The 19,554-nt window shown below is 43.5% G+C and overlaps 1 protein-coding gene across 6 annotated transcripts in view; it reads right to left on the bottom strand.

The window, feature by feature from the left end:
• Positions 1-19,317, bottom strand: part of DENND1B (DENN domain containing 1B) — a 364,765-nt gene extending 345,448 nt beyond the window's left edge. For 2 of the 6 annotated variants that reach the window (XM_077452755.1, XM_077452759.1), the window contains exon 1: positions 18,894-19,317. In XM_077452755.1, the coding sequence (XP_077308881.1) occupies positions 18,894-18,910 (17 nt within the window). In that variant the 5' untranslated portion in view covers positions 18,911-19,317. The remainder of the gene's footprint in view (positions 1-18,893) is intronic. The other 4 variants (XM_077452757.1, XM_077452754.1, XM_077452758.1 and 1 more) reach the window with 4 other exon arrangements.
• Positions 19,318-19,554: the final 237 nt, after the last annotated feature.

The raw sequence follows: 19,554 nt of genomic DNA, 5'->3' as shown, positions 1-19,554 counted from the left end.
GCTGAATGAGAAAACGCTAAACATTGATGGCGAGCAAAAGCTTAACCACTTCAATACAGGGCACTTTCGAACCTTCCAGCCAAGGCCAATTTTCAGCTTTCAGCGCTGTCACTTTTTAAATGACAATTGTGCAGTCATACTACACTATACTCAAACTAAATGTTTATCATTTCTGTTCCTACAAATAGAATTTTCTTTTGGTGGTATTTGATCACCTCTGCGGTTTTATTTTTTGCTAAACGAATAAAAAAAATGACAGAAAATTAAAAAAAAAAAAAAAAAAAGTTGTGTTTTTTTGTTATAAAATTTTGTAAATAAGTACGTTTTCTACTTCTCTGATGGGCACTGATAAGGCACCACCAATGAGGTGGCACTGATGATGGGCACTGACAGGCAGCACTGATGGGCAGTGATAGGCGGCACTCATGGGTACTGAAAGATTCCACCAATAGGCATCACTGGTGGCACTAGCAGGCATTTTTCTTTGGTACTGATTGGCAGCTGCCTGGTCACTGATTGGCATTTCCTTGGTGGTCTAGGGTGGCATACCTGGTGGTCCCGTTTTGCTATATGGTGGGCAGCAAGTGGTTAAAGCAGTACCAAAACCAAAAATATATATTTATATGGTGGGGGGGTGGGCAAAAAAAAAAAAAAAAAAAAAAGTAATGTTGCAATAGAATCTGTTTTTGGCTTTGGGTTTGACACCGCTGTAACCTTTTATTACCTTGATGCAATTATAGTATTCGAGTAAAAAACACCCCATTTCCCAGTTGGGAGATGTACACACACAGGTGTCGCCTTAGCACCCAGCCAGCTAAATGAGATATCCACAAACAGGAGGGGACAGCAGCTTTGGAACATTCCAGGACAAGAACAAAAGGTCATTGTAAAGGACAAGGATAGGTAATACTGTAATAGGTGAGCCTGGATCTACTCCTCTAAAGTTTAAATTAAACAATGGTATAACACCACTTTAAAGGGTTAGTTCACCTTTACCAAAAAACTGTCTATGCAGGTAACAGGCACCTCTAATAAAAGTTAAATAATGCTCATGGTATATATGTAGGCCATTTACATACCTCCTGAAGCCTGGCCAAAATACTCCCAGAGACTGCCTCATCCCATCCTACCCTGTTGCTAGGACATTGCTAAGGCAATCCCAGCCAGTTTCAACCCCCTTGAATTTTCTCGCTCTCCTCTGTCCCAGTAGCTCTGTGTTGAGCAATGCTGTATTGGAGGAGAAAGAGGACCAAACATGTGTGCAGAGATTTGAGAGCTTGCTCCTGTGATGGTGGGGGCAAGCAGTAATGGCTGGAAGTGTCTTAGCAACATTCGAGTAGCAAGGCAGGATGATGTGATGCGACCTTTGCGCGTTTCGCAGCCAGGCTTCAGAAGGTATTTAAAGGGCTGCTATCTAAAATATCCAAAGTTTGTCAAAGCTTTACTGCTTTTTTTTTTTTTTAATTTACAGGTGCCCCTTCCTTGCTCTTTAGTAAAAGGTGAACTAACCCTTTAATGCTAGTCACAGATAGAATAATTACTAGGGTGATATGCAGCGAGCAGATATGCAAAAGAGAACCAGCCAGCCTAGAAATACAGGATCTACCACAGCAAACGTGTTTAATGATGTATGCTGTGGGGCTATCATCCTAAATCACTTTATCTTGCCTTAATTCTCCTTAATACACATATAAATAAATAATACAGGGTTATGAACATCATTAAAAGTAAACTTGTACTTTATAATAACTGATTAGTAACTGACATGGAACAGGCATGTACGTATTACAATCCTGACATATAACATCTAAAGTACTACAGTACCCGTTTATCAAACGTAGGCACTGTAAAACACATTACAACTCAGACAACACTCATAGCTCTTCATGTACACGGAACGTTGTTTAAAGTGGAAATAAACCCTCCTGTCGTTTTCCATCAAGGAAGCTGCCATCTATGTCTCTAATAATTCTTCAACTGCCATAATGCTGCACATGTGATCAGTTATGACACCAGCCATTGGATGGTTTGAAAGTTTGGTTGAGAGCACAACCAATGTGAAAGTTAGCATTTCCGGCATGCCGGGAATTTAAGTGTTTTTTTAAACTGGGTTTACTCCCGCTTTAACCTCTCCTGAACGATTTAACTGACAGTTTGAACCCAGCATCTAAAAACATTTGTTTAGCTGCGTTTTTGTTTTGTTCAAATGAAAATCGACTGGAAACAAAACGCTGCTGAAAGCGAGTTACCACATTTAGCAGCATTTACAAGCTTGTTACAGGGATGCAATCCACACATCTTGTCTTGATTTAGATTTTAAATTAGCTTTAGACAGCATAACAGTTCATAAAATGTGAGAATATCGACTAGTATTGGCCAGCTCTAGGAAGGGTTCTGGTCGTCCCAAACGTTTTCCATTTAAGGATTATGGAGGCCACTCTGCTCTTAGGAACCTTAAGTGCAGTAGAATTTTTTTGGAACCTTGGCCACATCTGTGACTTGCCATAATTCTGTCTCTGAGCTCTTCAGGCAGTTCCTTTGACCTCATGATTCTCATTTGCTCTGACATGCACTGTGAGCTGTTAGGTCTTATATAGGCAGGTGTGTGGCTTTCCTAATCAAGTCCAGTGTCACAGCAAAGGGTCTGAATACTTAGGACCATGTGATATTTCAGTTTTTCTTTTTTAGATCCCTTTCACACTGAGGGCGTTTTGCAGGCGCTATAGTGTTAGAAATAGCGCCTGCAATCCGCCCTCAAACTGCTTCTCCAGTGTGTTGTCTCTGGTGTGAAAGCCCCGAGGGCTTTCACACCAGAGCGGTGCGCTGGCAGGACATCAGGAAAAGAGCTGCCAGCAGCTTTTTTGGAGCAGTAAAGGAGCGGTGTGTTTACCGCTCCTCCACCGCTGCTCCCCATTGAAATCAATGGGGCAGCGCTGTATTACTGTAGGCAAAACACCGCTATTGTCGCGTATTGCGGGTGGTTTTAACCCTTTCTCGGCCGCTAGCGGGGGGTAAAAGCACCCCGCTAGCAGCCGAAATGCGCTGAAAATCCGCCGGTAAAACGCTGCTAAAAATAGCAGCATTTTACCGCCGACGCTATAGGCTCGGCAGTGTGAAAGGGGTCTTAATAAATCTGCAAAAATGTCAATAATTCTGTGTTTTTCTGTCAATATGGGGTGCTGTATGTACATTAATGAGGAAAAAAATGAACTTAAATGATTTTACCAAATGGCTGCAATATAACAAAGAGTGAAAAATTGAAGGGGGTCTGAATACTTCCCCCCCCCCCCTCGTATACACTGACTCAAAACTTATAACATTGTGTTTCAGGGACACTACACATTTCTAAACTGTACTGGTTAGGCCACTTACATTGCAATAACTCAAGCTGAATTTGCCAAGAAACTGTAGTAGGGAGGACACTAAAAGGAAAGTAACTGAACCTATTAGTTGATGTGAGATTTTATGATGGTAACTAAAGTTGGGAGGAAAGTCATCTTTAGCAATTGTCTTCACACAGACACACCTGGAGAAGCAATTCAAGTGTCTTAAAGCTGAGCTCCAAGAACGATCTTTATTGTATCAGGCCAGCCATAGATCCTTCACGACTCAACTGGTTCAGCAGGAATCGGTCGAGGGTCGAACCATGTATGAGCAGGCTGAATGTACCCAAGTTGATCAGGGGCCCCCGCCACTCCAAGTCCTACCCTGCAATTATTGTAAGCAACTATTATAGCCACTAGCTGTGTTCTCCCAGTGAACACAATGACTCTGTGGGAGGGACTCCCCATGAACACTGTCTGTGTTGATAGGGGAGATGAGCGAATTTCGCCCTGTCTATGGCCAGCCTAACACTGGCCTGGATTGGACCAATGCAAGTATGCATACTTCACAACCAAAGGGGCACTAATCACTGTAGTAGTCTGTGCTACTACAGTGATAGTCATGATCCTCCATGTCCTGAGCAAATAGTTTCCCCTCTGCACACTGAGCACAGGAGGTCTGCACACGGAGGTCTCGCACCTCTGTGATTTTGACAACTTCAAATTGTTTCAATGAATACAAGTCACTTTCTGATTGGACAAGGTGGAAAGAAGAGGCAGTGACATCATGATTGCCACTTCATCCAATTTAGAGAATGTGTTATTTTTTCTGTGAAAATAAGGCAATGTACTATGATTCTATGAATGGCAAAAGTGCCAAGCAAGGAACCACCTCCTGTAATCAATGTGCAGAAAAGAAGCTGCTGGGCACGGCACCCAGAAAAGTGCCAACTACTACAGTGACTTTCAGTTTCCCCAGTGGTCCCTCAGGCATGAAATATACAGGATTATATTGGCCCAAGCCTGGAGTTTAGCTTTAATAAGATCTGTACATGATAACTACACGTTTGTGAGAATTTCCACCGACGGTCTAGTTGAGCTTGCAGTTAAAGTGGTTCTAAAGGCTGAAGGTTTTTTTACCTTCATGCATTCTATGCATAAAAGGTAAAAAACCCTCAGTGTGCAGGCTACACCTCCGACCCCTAATACTAACCTAAGTCTGAGCCCGATCCAGCAATGTGCACGAAAGAAAAAGCTCTCCCGGGTCTCTTAATCCTCATTGGCTGAGACACAGCCAGTGAGGAGGGAGTGGGGGGTGGGGCTGAGCTGAAATCTGTGTGTTTTATAGGATAGGCCCACAGAGGTGGCTCGAGAGTGAACACACACACACACACACACACACACACACACACACACAATTGCCCCTGGAAAAAGCAGCTTGCTATGGGGCAGGCATGTAGCAGGGGGGAGTGCCCAGGAGCGCCAGCGGGTGACCCGAGAAGAGGAGAATTTGGGCATATTAGGGAAGTATAACATGTATGTTCTAAAAAAAAAAAAAAAAAAAAAAAAAAATATAAATGAGTTGTGAACCAAATAAGAGCATAATTAAAGCGCAACATTTCCAAAAAGGGCAAGTTCCACTTTAAGTCCTCCTCTCCTCTTCTCCCAAGTTTGGCATGTCTGCTTTTTTTGAGGGGGGGGGAGCAGGGACCAAGTTTTGACAGATACCGGCTCCAACTTCCACTAGGATGGCCTAGGTGATTGATATGAGTGGGAGTTCTCCCCCTCCCCCTCACCACACTCAGTCTTCTGGGACACATCACAGGTCCCAGAAGATTTCGGGATCATTCACAGAGCGCAGCTCGCACATGCGCAGTGGACAGCCAACAGTTAGGATTTCGGTACCAAGTGAAGAAATAGCCCAGGTGAGGAGAGCTCTGGATCCCTGGACAGGTGCGTGTCCTTTTATTAAAAAGCAAGCAGCTTATTTGTAGCTGCTGACTTTTACTACAAACAACCGGTTTAACATACAGTTTGAAAAGTAATGTGCATGCAGCAGAACAAGAGATGTGCAGAACAATTGGAAAATGAATAGAGATAGACGAAGCAACAAAAAAAACATCTTTTGCTACCCCAAAGATACCATTTCCCTACGTGTTACATCCATATACTAAAATGGAACGAGAAAAGTTATTGTTAGCATAGTAGGGGAGGGTGTGAACCTCTTTCAGGTTTTTACTGGTGTCTCTGATGATCAATGAGGACATTTCCTGTCACTTCCTGTCCCTGTGACACATATACAGTCCAATGAGAGTGCAAAACAAGTCTGATAAGCAGATATCAGAAAGATCTGTGGTTTTCTGTTTGGAAGAGTTTCAAAAGTGCAACACTTACTAGGTCTGGCATAAGCTGCTCTTTTGAAATCAAAAGAAAAACCACAGTGCTCTCTGGGTTCTGCTTATCTGAATTCATTTAAAGTGATACTATACAATATTCTCATTCTCCAAAATGAATCTATACACATCCACAAATTATTGTTTTTTCTAGTGTTTTTCTGCTTCCTTTTAATGTCCTCCGAGTCATCCCAATTCTGTTTGTTTGGAATAAGCAGTGTGCATTGGCTACCATCGTGTGTATGCATGAACACTACAAATCCCATAGTCCCTTGTCCATCTCAGGAGCAAGCAACTAGGTTCCTACATACAGCGGGACCATGGAGAAGGAACATGGCCACCCTCTAACAACAGCACATAAAAGAGATACAAAAAATTGGATATTGGAGGCAACTGACAGCAATAGAAGGTACTTTTTTGAAACTAAGAATACATACTTGAAAATAATTGTATCTTTTCTAAAACCAGTGTTTAGTGTCACTTTACGCACAGGTAAAATTCCTGAGCCCTGATGGAGCTGGTTTGGCTTTCAAATCAAAACACAATGGATGTTTTACTGCAGTGAACCAATTTTATTATTAAAAAACGTTGGGTTCTCAGAGGTTTGGTGCTCCCATTGGGCTATATATACACATGAAGGCTCAATTCTGCCCCCCCCCCTTTTTTTAAAAGGTTACTAAACCCTTGTTTTTGATTTGTTTTTTAAATAACAAACATATTATACCTTACCTCCACTGTCAAGTACGATTTGCACAGAGTGGCCCCGAACCTCTTTTTATGGGGTCCCCCATAAAGGCTCAAGGCTCCACCTGCCATCTGGAAATCCCCTAGGAGAAGCTCTCTCCCTGGGGATTACTGTGCGGGGCTTGCTCCTGAGTCCAGCATTTTCGTCCATAGACACAGAATGCCGGACTCGGCCCCGCCCCCTTGGGGTCATTGCATTTGATTGACAACAGCAGGAACCAATGGCTGCGCTGCTATCAATCTATCCAATCAAGAGCCAAGAACCCTGGACAGAGAAGTAGAGCATGTCTCCAGCTAGTGTGCGCACTGGTAATTCAATTGACCCATTTAAAACTGAAGAATGTATACAGCACTTAATTTTAAAACTTTTGCTTATCCATATGACATGGCAGAAATTTAAAGAAAATCCCCATACTTACCAGAGAAGGAGCAAAAAAAAAAAGGGGGGGGGTGCATAAAACTGACAAATCCCATTTGCTTATGGTTTACAGTAGTTTTCTGTTTAGAACATGGATCTGACATGAGCCAGACGAATTATACAGGTGCATCTCATAAAATTAGAATATCATCAAAAAGTTAATTTCAGCAATTTGATTCATGGTGGGTTCTGTTATCAAACCTTCAGGAGCCGGGGATCCTCGGGAAACCCACAATCCTGGACCTGTAATAGCACCACCGCCAGTAAAGCTTTATGGCCTGAATACTAAAAGTACTGGAACCCAGGCTCCAGCTCTCTAAAAGAGAAGCGTTTACAAGCAAAACCTAGTTTCTTTGGACACGAGGCCCGGGTACCATTCAATTCAGCCTAAAAGACACTTTGAATGGATCCAGCTGCATGGCTAGCCCCAGCAAGGACTGCTCCAGTGGAGCTCAGCACATCTTCACTCATGACCAACAACTTAGACACTGGCTAAAAACTGAAGTACTCCCAGTAGTGGGAGAGGTTACATAGGGGAGTGGACTTGTCTTAGGGTGTGCCAGTGTCCATCACCTGAAGGTGGCATATAACCCACATAGTAACTACTATGGCTCTGTGTCCTGTGATGTACCATAAGAAATTAACTTTTAGATGATATTCTAATTTTATGAGATGTACCTGTAGTTTGTGAAATCAATCTTTAACCTTGCTTTTGACTTTAGATTACCATGGGCACAAAAGCATGCCAAGACTGTAGGTTTGAAAACATTATTCCCCAACTGATTTTCTAAAATATCCTTACCAATGATCTCTCTATACTCTTGCCAACTGATGCAACAAGTAATAATACAAATTTCAAGCAATGCAGGTCTCCATACAATATTTCAACCTGTAAAAGTATCAGGCTGCTGGCAAATAGCTGCACAAATGCTATAAATAAAAATGAAGCGCACTGAATGTTTTATCATTTCCAGTTTGTATTGTAATATGGGATGCTGGTATACTGAAACCATTAGGACTGAGCAAACTACAGCACAACTACTGACAAACTGCTGCACAATTGAAATACATATGGCAATTATTTTACTGGCCATTAAAAGTCATTAGAAATCTGTACAGCCAATCTTGTCATTTATACACACACTACAAAATCTATCCACTGCCTCTTGTCACATCACCACAGGTGTTACCAGAACACACCAAGCATGCTTTAGGCTGGGTTCACACCGCTGCGGGGGGAGAACCGGATGTGATTCGCACAGCAAATCACATCCGATCTCCGTAGCGCTGCGAGTTCAGCCATACAGATAGTATGGCTGAACTCGCAGCGGTCCCGCAGCAAACTCGCACGGGACCCTTTTTTGGGTCCGCAACGGAATCGGATCGCATGGGGGTTCACACCATGCGATCCGATTCCTGTGCGAGTCGGCAGATCGCACTGCGATATGCCGACGGATCTGGGGGTGTCATTTCACTAACATTGACACCCCCAGCCGTCCGCATAGGGCAGTGTGAACTGCCGGCGGGAGGTATGCGATGCGGGAAAACGCCGCGGATTCGCGGCGTTCCCGCATCGCAGCAATGTGAACCTAGCCTTAGTGTGTTTATTTCCAATGGCCTCCCAGCACAATACACATGTTGCAGCATATCAAATCCCAGGGTAATGCATTTCCACAAGTTGTGGTGTGCTGCATCGGCAAAAATGCTGCACGTCTTATTCGTGGTCCATTCTACCCTGTTTCCCCGAAAATAAGACCTAACGTGATTGTCGGTGATGGTTGCAATATAAGCCCTACCCCCCAAATAAGCCCATGTAGGTCTTATTTTCAGGGTAGGGCTTATATAGCTGCCATCACTGACAATCACACTAGGTCTTATTTTCGGGGGAAACTGTGTAGTTGTGTGTCACAAAAATGGTTGGCCAAAGCAAATTCTTTTTCCAGGTCAACCTAATGTTTATAAATCACTTATTTACCTAGTTCTCTTAGGTATCCGCTACCACTTCAGTTAGAATTGCTTAGTCAAAACAACCCTTTCCACCCCCCCCCCCCCCCCATCCTTCTGGGACACGTTAGAGCAGGGGTCGAGCCAGCTAAAAAAGTTAGGAGCCAGGTCCGTGACAGCGATCCGGACCTGTCCCTGGCCTGACATGGAGACGAGTGAGGGGAAGATAGCCCCCAGCCCCCCACCTGTCTCCAAATCATTGCCCGTAGCTCTTAGAGGGACATTTTTTTTATTTTTTTCAAATGATTAATTTTTTTAAATTGCATTTTAGTGTAAATATGAGATGTGAGGTCTCTGTGACTCCAGATCTCATATACAAGAGGACCTGTCATGCTTTTTTCTAATACAAGGGATTTTTACATTCCTTGTAATAGGAATAAAAGTGACACATTTTTTTTTTTAAAAGAACAGTGAAAAAAATAAAAATAAAAGTTAAAATAAGAAAAAAAAAATAATTTTAAACTCGCCCTGTCCCGCCAAGCTTGCGTGCAGAAGCGAACGCATATATGAAAGCGGTGTTCAAACCACACATGTGAGGTATTGCTGCGATCGGTAGAGTGAGAGCAATAATTCTAGCCCTAGACCTCCTCTGTAGCTGCTGACTCAAATTTTTAAACCGGACTGAACATCTTTAGGGCTCAAATAATGAAGCAAGCTTCTCTATAACCAAACACATTCCACAGACTAAAGAGAGTTATAAAAAAAAAAAAAAAAAAAAAAAAAAAACATTTTGGCATATAACAATCATAACTTAATCATACTATACTAGGATCAATCGTTTTTGGCATGATGGTTTGGCGTTTGGAGTGAGAGCAGCACACAGCTCACTGAACTCCGGCACCAAGATTTCAGGATTATTATCTATATTTACTCCTGCTCCCACCCCCATTCTAAGGTCTATGTTAGTTATTTCGTAAAGGAAAGATGTGTATACTGTACCTACCTAATCTAAGGGCATTCCAGTTAAATCAGATAGTCATCTCCCAGCACCAGCTTCATTGTAGACGAGGGACAGCCAACAATGGATGCCCCATAGTAAGGCTGTTTTCACACTAAGGCGCTTTACAGGCGTTATAGCACTAAAAATAGTGCCTGCATAGCGTCTGTAAATAGCCTCTCCCCTCTCTCCCGTGTGAAACCCTGAGTGCTTTCTCACTGGAGCGGTGCCCTTGCAGGATGGTAAAAAAAGTCCTGCACGCCGCATCTTTTCCACGTCTGTGAAGAAGGAAGATCTTGTGTTTCTGCTAAGCAGAGACAACGATCTCTGTGTTCCGCCATTCACAGCATCCCCCCCCAGTAAGAAAGCACTCCCTAGAAGCACACTTAACCCTTTGATCGCCCCAGAGGTTAACTGGCTAGCTGCCATAACCCGGTATCCTCTTCTTCAGTGAGCGGTCCAGTTTAAGATAAAAGTGGTCTCTGCAGCGGATTCACTGCAAGATCACTTTTATCTGTGGCGGGAGAGGGGCCCCCTCCCACCGCCTCTTACCAGAGCTGTCGGCAGCGGCGGAGGCGATTGGATCCTTCCTGTGGCCTGACATGGAGACGAGTGAGAGGAAGATGGCCTAAACCCCTCTCCATATCATTGCAGGGTGGAAGCTACGTCAAAACGTCACTTCCTCCAATAGCTCTTAAAATGGAAAAAAACATTTTTTACTGCATTTTTGTGTAAATATGAGATCTTCAGAGGTCTTTTTGAACCCAGATCTCATATTTAAGAGGACCTGTCATGCTTTTTTGTATTACAAGGGATGTTTACATTCCTTGTAATAGGAATAAAAGTGATATTTTTTATTTTTACACAGTTTAAAAAATAAAGTAAGAAAGTAAAATAAAAATAATTAAACGTGCCCGGTCCCAACGAGCTTGCGTGCAGAAGCGAACGCATACGTGAGTAGCGCCCGCATATGAAAACGGTGTTCAAACCACACGTGAAGTATCGCCGCGATCGGTAGAGTGAGAGCAATAATTCTAGCCCTAGCCCTTCTCTTAAAACATGCAATCTGTAGAATTTTTTTAAACGCTGCCTATGGAGATTTTTAAGGGTAAAAGTTTGCTGCTGTTCCACAAGCGGGCGCAATTTTGAAGAAAGACATGTTGGGTATCAAATTACTTTGATGTTATATAATGTTTTTAACTTGTAAACAACAAATCTTAGAAAGAGGCTCAGTCCTTAAATGGTAATAAATTATAGATATAGATTATATATATATATATATATCTTTTTTTTTTTTTATTATTTATTTTTTTTTTTTTTTGCTACAGCGCAAAAAATTAAAACCGCTGAGGTGACCAAATACCACCAAAAAAAGCTCTATTTGTGGGAGAAAAAAAAACATCAATTTTATTTACATACAGCGCCGAACGACCGTGCAATTGTCAGTTAAGCTAAAACAGTGCAGTATCGCAAAAAAATGGCCTGGTCATGAGGGGGGGGGGGGTAAACTTTCAGGGGCTGAAGTGGTTATCCATCAGGCCCATCTGTCTGTCGATTACCAGTGCTCCCCAGTGGGCAAATACAAAAGACACTATTTGACTGAATAGCTGCTATGGATCTGCCCATCTGTACCATCAATCAACAAATAGGTGGACCCGATGGGGAACTAGTCTCTCAGTTCCCCTTCTGCCCACCACTACTACATAACTTCTTAGATAGGTGACCCTGTCAGTCTGATGGCACAGTGACCAGGAAGGAAACAGAGAGCACCAAAGAAGGACTATGGACACACCATACATGCAGTGCCTAGAGGCGATTCAGTTTGCATTGTGCGCTATACAAGTATTTCATTCATTCATTCATTCACCATTCTCAGTGCCTGGTGCCCACAGAACTATATACTTTCCCATGACAGGTACATGAATCAGACACAAGCACTGACATTTTCAGTGAATCCATCAATGGAATTGTAAAGGGTGCAGTAGTAGACCAGTGGTTCTCAACTTGTTGCCCTCCAGTTGTTGGGGAACTACAAGTACCATCATGCCTCTGCTTTGAAAGTCATGCTTGTAACTGTCAGCAGCTTAAAGTGCCTCGTGGGACATGTAGTTCCGCAACAGCTGGAGGGCCTCAGGTTGAGCACCCATGTTGTAGAGCATGTTCTGCCTCAACTGGAAGTTTCTGTTGCCATATAAGAGCATAGGACAGGACATGACATGAGACGTCTTGTACAAGTCAAAGAAATTACGTCTCATTTCCTATGTACAAATTTCAGTTAAAACACAACTGACACTATTTCTCTTTAATTTTTCAGTTGAGAATATTTCTCAAATACAATTATCTTTTATATCAAGTGATTTCATACAATTACTTCATTATTGTGGGAACAAAGTAGCAAACAGACATGCCAGCAGGTTATTTTAAGGAATACATAGGCCTATACTGAGAATAGGAGAAAAGGCTGGGCAACAGCTGTAATTATATGGAACGTGTATCAAAAGCCAATCTTTATGTATTGGATAAAAAGTAGCAAGGATAGAACCTCTGTCAGGACTTTATTGCTGTCTGGGTCCCCACCAGGAAGAGTCACCCTATCTGTCCTTGGTTTATTATGGCTACATAGATCCTGAGTTGGATTGCCCGCTAAAAAACATAAAAGAAGAGACAACAATTGCAGGGAACGTCATTTTACACCAAATCAGTCTTCATGGTGATGTAAAATCATTTTTTATATGCAAAATTCCACAGTTCTTTAAAAAATAGTTATGGTTCTTCTCTCTTTTTTAAAGAGATAGAGATAGTTGTTCTTCTAGAAGGTTCTTCCCTCTCCACAGAGAAACACTGGAGCTCTGTCAGAGTGATCATCAGGCTCTTTGTCACCTCCCTGACTAAGGCCCTTCTCCCCAATCGCTCAGTTGAGCTGAGGGGCCTGCTCTAGGAAGAGTCCTGGTGGTTCCAAATGTCTTCCATTTATGGATGATGGAGGCCACTGTGCTCATTGGGACCTTCAATGCTACAGAAAGTTTTCTGTACCCTTCCCCAGATCTGTTCCTCTATACAATCCTGTCTCAGAGGTCTACAGACCATTCCTTGGACTTCATGGCTTGGTTTGTGCTCTGACATGCACTGTTAACTGTGGGACCTTATATAGACAGGTGTGTGCCTTCCCAAATCATGTCCAAACAACTGAATTTATCACAGTATCAAGTTGTAGAAACATCTCAAGGATGATCAGTGGAAACAGGATGCGCCTGAGCTCAATTTTGAGTGTCATGGCAAAGGATGTGAAAATTTATGTACATGTGATCTTTTGTTTTGTTTTTTATTTTAATTAAATGTGCAAAGATTTCAAACAAACTTCTTTCATGTTATTATGGAGGTATTGTTTGTAGAATTTTGAGGAAAATAATGAATTTAATCCATTTTGAAATAGGGCAGTAACATAACAAAATGTGGAAAAAGTGAAGCACTGCGACTACTTTCCAGTAAACCATAGAACCAATATTTATAATAGCACCACCCAGGTAAACCATAACATACAGTGCCTTGAAAAAGTATTCCCACTCCTTAAATTTTCCACATTTTGTCATGTTATGTGATAGACTCAAAGTGGCACATAATTGTGAAGTGGAAGGAAAATGATAAATGGTCTAATTTTTTTTTACCAATAAATATGTGAAAAGCGTGGCGTGCATTTATATTCTGCCCCCTTTACTCTGATAACCCTACCTAAAATATAGTGGAACCAAGTGGCTTCAAAAGTCACATAATTAGTAAATAGAGTTCATCTGTGTGTAATTTAATCTCAGTATAAATATAGCTGTTCTGTGAAGCCCTCAGAGGTGTGTTAGAGAACATGCAGCATTCTTAAGGCCAAGGAACACACCAGACAGGTCAGGGATAAAGTTGTGGAGAAATTTAAAGCTGGGTTAGGTTATAAAAAAAAAAAAAAAAATCCCAAGCTTTGAACATCTCACAGAGTGCTATTCAATCCATAATCTGAAAAATGTAAAGAGTATGGCACAACTGCAAACCTACCAAGACGTGGCCATCCACCTAAACTGATAGGCCGGGCCGAGGCCAAGAGGCCCATGGTAACTCTGGAGGAGCTGCACTCCACAAATCTGGCCTTTATGGAAGAGTGGGAAGAAGAAAGCCATTGTTGAAAGAAAGCCATAAGAAGTCCGTTTGCAGTGTGCAAGAAGGAATGTGGGGGACACAGCAAACATGTGGAAGAAGGTGCTCTGGTCAGATGAGAACAAACTTTAACTTTTTGACCTAAAAAAGCAAAATGCTACAGTATGTGTGGCAGAAAACTATCACTGCACAATACCCTGAACACACCATCGCTACCGTGAAACATGGTGGTGGCAGCATCATGTTGTGGGGATGCTTTTGTTCAGCAGGAACAGGGAAGCTGGTCAGAGTTGATGGGAAGATGGATGGAGCCAAATACAGGGCAATTTTAGAAGAAAACCTATTAGAGTCTGCTAAAGACTTGAGACTGGGGCAGAGGTTCACCTTCCAGAAGGACAATGACTCTAAACATACAGCCAGAACTACAGTGGAATGGTTTTGATTAAAGCACATTCATGTGTTAGAATGGCCCAGTCAAAGTCTAGACATAAATCCAATTGAGAATCTGTGGCAAGACTTGAAAATTGCTGTTCGCAAAGAGGGATGGGCAAAAACGTCCCTCTCTAGAAGTAGCTGTAATTGCAGTGAAAGGTGGTTCTACAAAGTATTGACTCAGGGGGGACGGAATACAAATGCACGTCACATATTTATGTGTAAAAAATGTGGAAAACCCATTTATCATTTTCTTTCCACTTCACAATTATGTGCCACTTTGTGTTGGTCTGTCACATAAAATGTATATTTTTGGTTGTAACATAACAAAATGTGGAAAATTTCAAGGGGCATGAATACTTACCATCCAGGTAAATTATAGGACTATAAAATATGACAGCACTATCCAAGTTCTGCTTCCACCTTGTCAGCATTAGAACAACCGAGATGGTCCCTTCACCATATGATCACCCATGTAATCATGGCCCCCTATTTGCTATGGTTGCTATGAACAGGGGTATTTCAGCCAATACAAATGATGGTTTATAACCATTAGGCCTCAAGCACTCTGGTTTCTTGTAAAGGCTGTTTATCCTGACCGGAGAAAATCACCGTTATAAACTCACCTAAGCTGCATTTGTTCCAGTTTAGCAGCGTTTGGACGTTTATTTCATTGGCCAGAATTTTATTTTATTCTGCTCATTGTAATACCAAACACTGAAATACTAAACACTCCAAGAGTTTAGGCGCGTTTATCAGCATTCAGCTTTTTTTGTGGTCAAAACTTTCTCTCCTGAACGCGATTTTAGTGCATTCAGAAAACATCCTCTAAACTCACTTTAATGTGCATGGACACATAGCATAACAGAAGGGAATGCAGGGGAAAAAAAAAAAACTTGAGTTTAAAGCGGAGCTCCACCCTAAAGTGGAGCTTCCGCTCATTGCAACCCTCCCCCCCTCCGGCGCCACAATTGGCACCTTTCAGGGGGGAGGGGGATGTAGGTACCTGTACAGTACAGGTATCTGCACCCACTTCCGGCTTAGATATCTGCAGAAGGTATGCCCCTTTCCGCAGAATCTACGCCACTTTCCGAAGGTCCCCCGCTGTCTGCTGGGAAACACACGGATCCCAGAGGCAGCGGGGACCATCCTTATTGCGCAGCGCAACTCGTGCATGCGCAGTAGGGAACCGGGAAATGAAGCCGCAAGGCTCCACTTCCTGATTCCCATACCCAAGATGGCGGCGGAAGCACCCGAGAGACGATCGAGAGATCGGCTTCGGGTGCTGACATCGCGGGCGCGCTGGGCGGGTAAGTGTCATTATTTTAAAAGTCAGCAGCTGCAGTATTTGTAGCTGCTGGCTTTTTAAAAAAAAAAAAAAAAAACGGCGGACTCCCGCTTTAACAGCAGCAATGCGCATCAGGCCTTACTCAGACATGATGTGCCCCTGCTCTAATAATGTAGAGTGAACACTACATATGCCCACCTACCCAATTATGTAGTCTGCATGGCGGGAATCCACTGGAGCCTCCGTCCACTTCAACCACTTTTGTCCTACTTGTGTCCGATTTGCCCACCATTTCTGAATCCACCCATATCCTTGTCTTCTATCTAGGATGCCCAACATTTCATCTTCTCCCATGATGCCCACCCAACTCATCTCCCATTATCACAGATCAACAACCACCAAAGCAAACATGAACACCAGAGCAAATACTGTATTTGGCTTGCTCTAGTTTAAATGAATAAGAACAGATCTCCCTGTGAAGTCATTTTTAAAGTAGATGTAGATCCTAAATTCAATTATATTATTTTTAAAGCGGAGTTGCGACAAAAGAAAAAAAAATGTAAAAGTCTGCAGCTACAAATACTGCAGCTGCTGACTTTTAATAATAGGACACTTACCTGTCCTGGGGTCCAGAGATGCGGGTGAATGAAGCCCCCTGCTCGCCCCCCTCTCCTTCTCTGTGGCGCCAGCATTGTCACTGTGGGTGCCCGGCTGTGGCTTCACAGTTGGGCAGGCACTGTGCATGTGCAAACCGCGCTGTGACTGGCCGGGCAATCTTCTGGGACCTGTGACGTGTCCCAGATGACTGCCGAGAGGGAGGGGGAGAGGTGAATTCACGTCTAGCGCTGCAGTGCCCCTGTCGGAAGTGGAAGCCAGGAGCCTCTAAAAAGAGGGTTTCCACCCCCCCCAAAAAAAAATGACATGCCAAATGTGGCATGTCAGGCGGTCACCTTCCCTTAAGGCGGAAGTTACATTTTTGGGTGAAACTCCGCTTTAAGGTAATATTGATGAATACTTGTTTTAATTTTATACTGGAGATACATGCTTTTATTGTATTTATTCACTGCCTACACTCACACAAATGACATTTAGATTCTAAAGCACCATGTCTCATAAACAACCAACAATTATTATTATTTTTTATTAGATCCAATACATATTGGCATTGCTGATCTCCTTCAGCCTCTTTGTAGACATTTCTTTTCTGAAATGAATGTATTCCACCACATTGTTCCACAGGGTGGCTTCATGTATATGTATGTGACAAGGTGAAAACACAGGAGCACAATAGGGAGACAGTTGTCACCCTCTAACAGGAAGTGCCTGAACTAGAACCTGCATGGCGGGATCATCAGGTATCATTTAATGTTAGCTGTAGAATTTGGGCACGCTCCCATATGTGTTGGGCTGGACTGGGAAATCTTGTCCAATGCAGTCTAATGGCATAAACCATGTAATATGCCTCGTGTCCTACGAGTTCCGTTCACACACCACTGTGATGAAAAACGTAGGCCATGCTGAACTTTTTTTTTATTTTTATGCAGCATGTTGAAATGCACTATAAAGTACCGCAACCCTTTGTGGTGAATAAAGATGAATGAAATGTAACTTTGTGACATCTTAAGGCCTCTTTAGGCTCCACTCACCCTTGTGTAACAAAACACAAAGTTACAGCCTTTGTATTTCAATAGAAGGTGCTCATATCTATGCGATTTAAAGTCACAGCAACTTTAAAAAGTTTCCTACACTAATTTGATGCGTCTTTCATATGACTGAGTGTCAAAGACTGCCGTGTCAATTCTGAAAAGTCGGATGAAAGTCATATCTTAATACCGTCAATGTGACAGTTGTGCAACAGTCAAAGCCAAAATCACATCCAAGTAGCACCCATCCAAAGTTGCATCAAAGTCGCAATGGAAAGTACAAGTCGCACAAGTGTGAATGAACCCTTAAAGTGGTTGTAAACCTCAGACATGAAATAGAACAAAACTTTTCTCTCTAAAGCATGTACTTGTCTCAATCCAGAGCAACAACTGTCATTTCTGTCTACTGCTTCTGTCTTCTACTATCAGCATAAGTCACTTTCCTGACACTAAACAAAAAAGGTGACAAGGGAGAGACCTCCAGTTGTTTGGCAGTCTCAGCTCTGTTCCTGTGTGAAGGGGGGGGGGGGGTGTCCCGTCCCTCCAATCAGCTCTCCTCACTGAGTTCTGAAGAATTGAATTCCTATTCTACACACTTTTTTTATGAAAGCTCAGACAAGCTTTGCACTTCATTACTTTAAATGGCTGCAGAGAAGACTGCAGATAAACAGATACAACTTATGTAGGAGGATGTGTTTCATCTCTGTATCACCTGAAGCCAGTCACTTCACTGGGTGTATGTAAAGGTTACCAACCACTTTAAACTTGCTTTCCTGTCTGACGTGTGATCTGTACTTGGATTTCTGTTCAGACACAACAGACAGGCAGTGAGGAGTGTTGTATCGCCAACTAATCTCCAGACAACTGCGTGATGGGGGGGGGGGGCAGTATTCATGTATACCACCCCCCCCCCCCCCCCCGGTCACTGAACACACCTGGGGGTAGAATTCCTGCCATGGGCATGAAGCAAAGCACACCTCAGTGCCAACAGGGGGAGAAGTTGAGGGGTGGCTCAACCATGGGGTTTTACTACCCCCCCAACTGAAAATAAATGAGTAAATGAGCACCAAGGGCCTGATTACATGTACAATCAGGGGGTGGGAACAGCAGCCTGATGGGTTTATACACAAAAAAACAATCCCTTCTGTCACATCACCCCCGACGGACGTGGTCCATTCATGTGAGTGGGGCCCCGCCATAACTACGACCCAAATGCTAGGCTGGCAGTGGTGGCGTGGTATTCCCATTCACAAACCTTCTTGGCTGTCAAAAAAAAAAAAAAAAGAAATCAGGGATTTGGAAGATCTTTTGAGCCGCTCTTATACTGCTCTCTGAAATCCACTACAGATCGCTTTCCAAAGACTGGCACAGGTGTAAATAAGCACCAATGAAGTTGAAGAATGTAAGCGGTGTGATGTCAGTGAAGTCCTGTCACCAGAACACAGCTGAGGGACCTTTATATATGACAGGGACCGATTAGAGCTTGTATGGTGTCAGTGATTGGTGGGTGACACATGTCCATTAATGACAGTCCATGACTCCCACCCCCCATGGTAGGTAAGTAGTCATCTCACCTGGTCCTGGTGTCCATAGCTCATCTCAGTCCCGGCTGGGGGGAAGGCTCACATGTCTCTGACAATATGGTGACACTGTCCCGGTGTCCCCGCTCTGTCCAGGTTCCTGTGTCACTTCCAGTGCAATGACCATCCTGGCACAGTGAGCGAGCATTACCAGGAGCCAGCCTCCCACACCAGTGCCATTCTAATCCTCCCTCCCTCAGGTGTCCCCGGCCCGCTCTCAGTGTCCCCCCGGGCCGCCCCTCTTACACATTCCTCCTTACTCCGCACAGCTGTCCCCGCTCCCTGCACTGGACCCGAGTGACTTCGGGGACGGAAGTGACGTCAGGCAGAGGGGAGGAGGTGGGCGGGGTGGCCGAGAACGTGGGATGAGCGCACCTTGGCTGTGTGTGTCCTCCTGGGGGATGCTTTGTACGGGGTGTAATAGGGAGCAATGGGACTGGAGTCCGGGATGAGGGTGTAATAGGGAGTAATGGGACTGGAGTCCGGGATGAGGGTGTAATAGGGAGCAATGGGACTGGAGTCCGGGATGAGGGTGTAATAGGAAGCAAAGGGACTGGAGTCCGGGATGAGGGTGTAATAGGGAGCAATGGGACTGGAGTCCGGGATGAGGGTGTAATAGGGAGCAATGGGACTGGAGTCCAGGATGAGGGTGTAA

Source organism: Lithobates pipiens, unplaced genomic scaffold (genome assembly GCF_037356315.1).
Source record: "Lithobates pipiens isolate NorthernLeopardFrog02 unplaced genomic scaffold, aLitPip1_a1.2 Scaffold_23, whole genome shotgun sequence".
In the NCBI taxonomy this organism is placed as follows: domain Eukaryota; kingdom Metazoa; phylum Chordata; class Amphibia; order Anura; family Ranidae; genus Lithobates; species Lithobates pipiens.
Note: the sequence above shows the minus strand (reverse complement) of the source record. Positions and strands in the feature narration are given on the sequence as shown.